Genomic DNA, 8,554 nt, shown 5'->3' with positions numbered 1-8,554 from the left:
ACTTATGAACTCATAGATGAAATGGAAATGAATGGCAATCCCGCTCATTCGGTCCAATATCGTGGCAACAAAAATCAAACAACTTAGATTTGAGAGTGTACATCAAACCGATGAAGTGCTGACTGAAGTCCTTTCCCAAATGCGGAAACTGACAACTGAAATCAGTCAACTTAAACAAAACCCTCAATCTAATGTTCAAACTGTTTGCACTTTATGTGAAGGACCACACAAGACTAAAGACTGCAGAAAAGGGAACATGTTCGCTCAAGACAATGATAAAGTTGAAGAAGTCTTTTATTCTTCCGGTGATCAGGCTGACTTGAATGAAGAAAGGCGAAATTTCTATAGACCACAACAACAACACAATCAATTCAACAACCAAAGCAACAATGACCGATGAAGGAACAACAACAATTCAAGTTCAAATTGGCGGAACAACAACAACAACTTCAACCCAAACTGGCAAGGCAACAAGGTCAGCAACAACAATTCGGGTCAATCCAGTCAAAATCAACATCATGGGCCAGTTTCTTCTCAAGCAAATCATGGAAAGACAAGTGAACCATACCATGATAAGCAAATGGAACAATTGATGAACATGATGAAGGAAAGTCTCAAGCAAAATGAAATTAACTCCAAATCAATTTCAATACTTGAGAAGCAATTGGGACAAATAGCAGAGCAAATAAATCGGCGACCACCTGGCAACCTTCCGGGCACCACGCAAGTAAATCCTCAACACTCAAGAGCTTCAACTAGCAACACCACCACCACCAACACCAACAACAACGCACATGTAAATGAGGTAACTATTTTGCGTAGTGGTAAATCATATGATAATCAAGTGCATAAGCCTACACCAAACTCGTTAAAAAATCCTGATGAGGTTTTAGTGGAGGATTATGTATCTTCTGATGATGAAAGTGAAAAGACTCTTAAAACACCAATTGAACCAGAACATAAATTGAAAGGAAAATTGCATGAGTCGGAACTGTCTAAAGTTGGGTAAGGACATGTGGAGACAAATACCACCCCTTACCCAACAGCTTTGAAAAACCCAGAAAAACAAGTTTTTAAAAAAAATGATAATATTTGGGAAACTTTTCGACAAGTCAAAATTAACATCCCACTTATCGATGCCATTAAGCAAATTCCGGCTTATGCTAAATTCCTCAAAGATTTATGTACTCAAAAGAGACGTCACCGAATTCCAACAAAATCAAACGGTACAGCACATGTTAGTGCCGCTTTGACAGGAATACTTCCACCCAAATTAAAAGATCCTGGAGCACCCTTAATTACAATTGAAATTGGAAACATAAAAATCAAAAAGGCACTTCTTGATCTTGGAGCAAGTATCAATGTCCTTCCTGGTAGTTTATATGATAAATATGACCTTGGCCCATTGCAACCAACTAACATTACTGTGTCCATGGCCGATTTGTCACTTAAATTACCACAGGGGATGTTGCCTGATGTCATAGTCAAGGTGGAAGATTTTTATTACCCAGTTGACTTCATAGTTATGGACTCTGAAAAACACTTCAAGGACAAACAACAAAATGTCATTCTCGGTCGTCCCTTTTTAGCAACTATAAATGCTCAAATTAGTTGTCGAGATGGTGCAATTGACGTGACTTTTGGCAACCGCAAGTTGAGACTACAAGCCTTTGGACCCAACGCTAACTCTCCAGACCATAATGATTGCTTTATGATAGATACCATCGGGGATTGTGTTCACGAGCATACCGCAAATATGCTCCTGGACATAACCAATGATTTGGAGGATGTTTTTTGTGACAGTGACAGATCTCAATCAATTGAAGATCAAAAAGAGTTTCTGAATGCTATCCATGGTCGCACGTCAACTTGGTCAAATAATTTTGATGATCTCCCAGATTCAATTGATTCAAAGATAAAGCCATCATTGGAAGAACCACCAGCATTGGAATTGAAGTTGTTACCAAAGCATTTGAAATATGCCTTTTTGGGAGAAAATCAAACGCTTCCGGTGATCATTGCATCAGATTTGACAGAGGAACAAGAACAAGCATTACTGAAGGTGCTTGACACATACAAAGCCGCAGTTGGATGGACAATTGCCGATCTTAAGGGAATAAGCCCAGCAGTTTGCATGCATAGAATCATTACCGAACCGTCGACAAAACCATCAAGAGAGACGCAAAGAAGATCGAACCCTAATATGAGGGAAGTCGTGAAGAAAGAAGTGTTAAAGTGGTTAGATGCCGGAATCATCTACCCAATCTCTGACAGTGTATGGGTTAGCCCAACGCAAACCGTTCCAAAGAAAGTTGGCGTCACGATCGTAGAAACATCAAGTGGTGAAAAGATAACCACTCGGCCGGTAACCGGGTGGCGGGTTTGTATTGATTATCGCAAATTAAATACAGCCACTTTAAAAGACCATTTTCCTTTACCATTCATTGACCAAATAATAGAGAAATTATCAGGTCAAAAGTTTTATTGTTTTCTGGATGGGTATTCTCGATACAATCAAATACCTATACATCCTGAAGACCAAGCCAAGACTACTTTTACATGTCCCTATGGTACTTTCGCATTCCGACGAATGCCATTCGGATTATGTAATGCCCCTGCCACTTTTCAAAGATTAATGACTAGTATTTTTTCAGACATGGTCGGGGAGTCCTTGGAAATTTTTATGGATGATTTCTCTATTTTTGGATCAACATTTGACACATGTCTCCAACAATTGGTAAAAGTTTTGAAACGTTGCACGGAGACAAACTTGGTTTTAAGTTGGGAGAAAAGTCATTTCATGGTTAAAGAAGGAGTTGTACTTGGGCATGTTGTTTCTGAAAGAGGATTTGAAGTTGACCATGCCAAAGTACAACTCATTTCCTTACTACCACCTCCCACAAATGTCAAAGGCGTGAGATCTTTTCTTGGACATGCAGGTTTTTATAGACGATTCATCAAAAATTTTAGTGCGATTTCAAAACCTTTATGCAATTTGCTCTCTAAAGACGCACCATTTTCTTTTGATGAATCGTGTATGAAATCCTTTCAAAATCTAAAGGGGCAACTTTCCCAAGTACCAATATTGCGATCACCTGATTGGTCACAACCTTTTGAAATCATGTGTGACGCAAGAGATTATGCGGTTGGTGCTGTATTGGGGCAACGGGTGAATAAAAAGCCCGTTGTAATCTCTTATGCTAGCAAAACTTTTTCCGATATACAATTGAATTACACAACAACGGAAAAAGAGTTGTTAGCAGTTGTCTTTGCTTTAGACAAATTTCGCTCATATGTTTGGGGGTCAAAAGTCGTTGTTTTTACGGACCATAGTGCTTTGCGTCATCTCATGCAAAATAAAGATGCAAAACCGAGGCTTATTAGATGGATATTGCTACTACAAGAATTTAACTTAGAAATTCAGGATAAGAAAGGAAGTGATAATGTAGTAGCTGATCACTTGTCCAGACTCCCCATTGATGTATCAAGCACTTTCAAGGAAGAAATTCGGGATACCTTTCCCGATGAACAATTATTGAACATCAATGGATTACCTTGGTTTGCTAATATTGTGAATTATTTGGCTACAGGAAAAATACCAGAGTATTGGACAAAGCAAAAGATGAAACATTTCATGGCACAAGCAAAACGGTTTATTTGGGACAATCCAGACTTATTCAACATTGGACTAGATCAAATAATTCGGAGAGGTGTCCCTGACCATGAAATTCAAGATTTATTGGCTCATTGTCACTCATACGCATGTGGAGGACATTTCAGTGCTCAAAAGACGGGTCACAGAGTTCTAGACACGGGTTTCTTCTGGCCAACAATTTTTCGTGATCCACATGTGTTTGTTAAATCCTGTTTGAAATGCCAACAAGTTGGGGGGATCTCAAAAAGAGACCAAATGTCATTGAACCCCATCTTGGTTGTTGAAATATTTGATGTGTGGGGAATTGACTTTATGGGTCCTTTTCCAACTTCTTTCGGCAATATTTATATTTTGGTGGCTGTCGATTATGTTTCAAAGTGGATTGAAGCCGAGGCCACCAAAACAAATGATCACCATGTTGTTTGTAAGTTTGTCAAGAAAAATATTTTTGTGAGACATGGTATCCCTCGTGTGATCATCAGTGATGGGGGGGTCACATTTTAAAAACTTCAAATTTGGCAAACTACTCAAACAATATGGTGTGAATCATAGAATTGCCACACCTTACCACCCTCAAACAAGTGGTCAAGTGGAAGTGTCTAATCGACAGATCAAAGAAATTTTACAAAAAACCGTTAGACCTGACCGCAAAGATTGGTCACTTTGACTAGACGATGCGCTTTGGGCCTATCGGACTGCTTTCAAAACACCGATTGACACAACCCCTTATAGACTTGTTTATGGAAAAGGATGTCACTTACCGGTTGAGTTAGCACATCGAGCATTGTGGGCCATGAAAGAAGTAAATTTGAAGTATGATCAAGCAGGAAAGGAACGAAAACTACAATTGAGTGAACTGGAAGAACTCCGGGATGAGGCATACAATAATGTTGTCACATATAAGTCCAAGATGAAAGCATTCCACGATGCAAAATTAAAGATCAAAACTTTTGAAAAAGGACAAAAAGTGTGGTTATTTAATTCACGATTAAAGCTTTTTCCCGGGAAATTGAAAAGCAAATGGTCAGGACCATATGAAGTAGTTGATGTCACACCTCACAGAGCGATTGAGATCAAAGATGAAAAAGGCGGTGAGTCATTCAAAGTAAACGGGAATCGTCTCAAGCCCTATATTTCATCCGCCACACGACATGAGGTACAAGTAGAACGGGTTGACTTTTTACAAGAACAACCCACTTACGTCATCTAGTTTTTGCTTCGAGGTAGCACGTCTGGCTGAAGACGTTAAACTTAGCGCTACTTCGGGAGGCAACCCGAGAACTTTGTGGGTATGTTCACTGCAAACCCTCACGAGACTTCACTCGTCCACTAGGGTAACCTAGGGGTTTAAAAGGCTTGTTGCACATGCCAAGTGCAATCGCGATCCTCAACGAAAATGACAGATTTATTTTATTTGGTGTGTTTGTGGTTTATTTCATTTTATTGTTTTATGGTTTTCTTTTGTGTTTCACATCGAGGACGATGCAAAGTTTAAAGTTGGGGAGGTATACTTAAATGAGAAAAAGGCGACAAACCAAATATGCTGCAATTTTTGGTTTTGATCGAGCCCAACAAAAAAAAATTCAACATTTTTCTCCTATTTTTGAAGATATAAAAGCCTCCTCTACCAAGAACTATCAGGTGATCTCGATTCTTTGTTTGTTTTCTGTGATTTTTTTTAATATAAATAAGAAATTATCCCAAAAAGGAAAGAATGTAATTGTGTTAGTATGTTAGTGTGCTTTTACCAAATTATAGCAGGAAACATAAAAAAAAACATTTTGAAGCACCAATTAGTATTACTTGTATGGATATAGAAACAAACAATAGGATGCATAACAGTGAGAAAGTGGACCGTAACAGACTGACACATTTCATGCAGTACCGAATATCAAAATGATAAAGGCAATTCATTTATTTTTATTTTTAGCCAATTAAGCCTTAAACCTACCCATTTGTATTTAAAATCCCTTTTGTTAACCACTTTGAGCCTTAGCCTGTTCGTTTCTTAAGCAGATTTAAGCCATATCCCAAACACTTTCCTACCATGTCTTTCGACTTTATAAGCAAAGTTTTATCATTTCCGTGTATGTATTTGTTATGTATATTGTTCATATTTTAGCGAGTCAAATAAATTGTGAAATTTCAGAAAATTTCTCTTGCTTGGTTCTAAAAAATTGGTTTAAAAAAAAACAAAAAAAAATTATATATATATATATATATATATATATATATATATATATATATATATATATATATATATATATATAATTGAAAAAGAATACAACTACCCCTTTATTTGAATGTTCTCTTTTTGTTTATGTAAGTATTTATAGTTTTATAAACTTAAGGTTAGATATCAAGAAATTAACGTTGTTCGAAACATTTTACATAAATTTTCGACATTTTTAGAAAATCTAAGCCTAAATTTAAAGTTGTATGATGTGAGATTTTTTATGTGTTATTTGTTATTTTTAGAAAATCAAAGTTTAGAAACAAATCTAAAGTTTGAGCTTCCATATTTTGATATATATCTGTTGTGTTAAAAAAAAATCAAAAAAAAAATATTAAAAATAAAAGTATAGCGTTAGTGAAGGTTAGTTAGAAATATTTTATATGTTTGTAAACGTTTGCAAATTTTTGTTTCAAGTTGAGTCCATGTATATACACTTTGGGGTTTTGCTGTGCAAAAAAAAAAAAAAAAAAAAAAAAAAGAAAACCAGAACCAAGCATTTTAGTTTGAATAACTTTTGTCTTTTTGTTAATAATACAATTTTAATTTGAAATGACATATTCAAATAATGTCATGATTTTTAAGTTGAACATAATCCAAAAAGATTTTTGTCTTATCTAAACGTTTTGAGTCATTTTAGATAAGTTGTAGATGTTATTAATGTTTGTATATAGTTGTATTGTATTTATCGAGTTGTAATAACTATCTTTGTTGTGCTCTTAAAGTCTAAAAGACCCAAGTCACCAATCCAAAAACATCCCTAGCCTACCCTTAGCCGAACATTACAACTTGAAAGTCCTTTTGATTGATATTTAAGTACTCACTAAGTAGAGGTAGATCAAGCCTATGGTAAAGCGATATCTTTAAATCGACCTTGAGTGTAAACACGTCCCCACTTCAAAGAAAGAAATGTGACCTCATCCTAACATTTGTTGCTATATATTGATCAGGTGGTATTGATTGGTGTTATTTAATTCTGTTATGGTTCCATGTGAAAACTAGTTTATAATTCATATCTTTAGTTTTCAAAAACATCAAAGAAGTTTTCTAGCACGCTAATCAATTACATTTGGATCTTTCTCGGGACGAGAAAGAGATAAGTTGGGGAGGTTTGATCGGTATATTTTACATCACGCTTAATATACTATAATTTATGTAAAATAACCGATTTTATCTAAGAATGGTGCTACTTTTACATGTATTTGAATTATGTTTGTAGGTGGTAAATATGATGAAAATGGTACAAAAAGATGCAAAAAGAAGTTCAAGGAATTACACGAAGAGAAATCAAGATTGAAAACAAAAGAATTGAAGATGTTCGGGTTTGGAAAGACGAGAAAACAAAATAAAAAAATGAAAAATTGTATTTTTAAAATAATTATAATTTAATTAAAATGATTTATTTAGGAAATAATAATTTTATTATTTTCTAAATAATTTAATTTAATTAAATGTATTTTTTATAAAATCAAAATAAAAATAATATATAAAAATCATGTTTTTAAAAATAAAAATAAAAAGAATTTAAATTAATTAATGAGGGTTAATTAAAATAAATTAGTGGAAAATAATTAATTATTTTCTAATTAATTTATAGTAATTAAATTGAATTTATTTAATTTAAATTAATTTAAAAAAAATTGAAAAAGAAAAGAAAAGGCCCCAGCCAAGCCAAGCCGAAGCCGAACTCAGCCGGAGCCAGCCGAGCCGCCATCGAGTCGGTATCCGCGATCAGTACCCGGACCTGATACCTGGCCCGCCCCGTTACCACTTCATCTCACAAGCCGTTCCGACCCATTCCCGTTTCCGCCCCGTTTCTACTCACAGCCAACCCGCGACTTGCCCCGCTCCAGACCCGCCTACGACCCGACTCCGAACCGATCTAGGATCCGCGAAAAATTGCTCTAAACGACGTCGTTTTAATACCAGCTCCAAGTGCTTGTGCCATGTGCTGAACCTACGGGTTTTCAACCATTTGGGTTGTGGTGACTTGGTAAGGCATGTGGAAGATATGGTGGATAACCTATTGACCCATGTTCAAATCCTGGCACCACTCAGCCCTTGTGGCCATGGAGGTTCGCCTGCAGTGACTCCAGGGCATTAGGCAAAGCCTCATGTTTGCAGCGGGGGATTAGTCGGTGCGCGAAAGCTGGCCCGGAAACCCTCGTTAGGGAAGTTCCCTTTCCAAAAAAAAACCTACGGGTTTTCCTATCTTTTAAACACTTTCCAACCAATTTTAACCACTTTTTCACCACTTTTCCTATTTTAAACTCAAATTCTTTCCAACAAAAACCAAATAATTCCATCTTTTTAATTCTTTTGAATTCTTTTTCATAAGTTTTAGATTGGATCTTAGATCCAATCTAAAAGCTTAATATTCCTAGCTTTATTTCATTCTTTTTGGTATTTAATTTTCCAAAAATTCACTATAAATACCACCTCAAAATCACCATTTCAAACACACCTCTTACATTCTTACACACCCTATTACACACTCATACACTCTTACATACTTCATATACCTCTTATACCAACCTACTTTCATACCACCACTTTCTTTAGGAAATTTCTATATTTTTTTGGAAGCATTTTAGTCTTCCAAATTCTTTTCTTTTTCCAAAGAATTCAAGCCATCAAAGATTCAAGACTTTTCAAGATTCAAGATC

General features: G+C 35.8%; 1 protein-coding gene across 1 annotated transcript; it reads left to right on the top strand.

Annotated features, from left to right (window-relative positions):
• Positions 1–580: 580 nt before the first annotated feature.
• Positions 581–4,865, top strand: LOC145130146 (uncharacterized). The gene is made up of 4 exons (XM_079064989.1): positions 581–923; positions 1,113–3,931; positions 4,034–4,115; positions 4,405–4,865. Exons 1-4 carry the CDS (start codon positions 581–583, stop codon positions 4,863–4,865), a joined length of 3,705 nt encoding a protein of 1,234 aa, XP_078921115.1.
• The last annotated feature ends 3,689 nt before the right edge of the window (positions 4,866–8,554 follow it).

The sequence above is a fragment of the Lactuca virosa genome, chromosome 8, assembly GCF_052849685.1.
Source record: "Lactuca virosa cultivar CGN04683 chromosome 8, Lactuca_virosa_CGN04683_v6, whole genome shotgun sequence".
Lineage (NCBI taxonomy): Eukaryota > Viridiplantae > Streptophyta > Magnoliopsida > Asterales > Asteraceae > Lactuca > Lactuca virosa.
This window is presented reverse-complemented; position numbering and strand designations above follow the sequence as displayed.

What these genes read in the sequence shown, in the direction of transcription:
- LOC145130146 (XM_079064989.1), top strand. Translation starts at nt 581, where the DNA reads ATGGAACAATTGATGAACATGATGAAGGAAAGTCTCAAGCAAAATGAA. An exon ending in TGTATCTTCTGATGATGAAA is followed by an intron (nt 924 to 1,112) that starts GTGAAAAGACTC and finishes CTTTTCGACAAG; the next exon opens with TCAAAATTAACATCCCACTT. An exon ending in TGTCATTGAACCCCATCTTG is followed by an intron (nt 3,932 to 4,033) that starts GTTGTTGAAATA and finishes TATGTTTCAAAG; the next exon opens with TGGATTGAAGCCGAGGCCAC.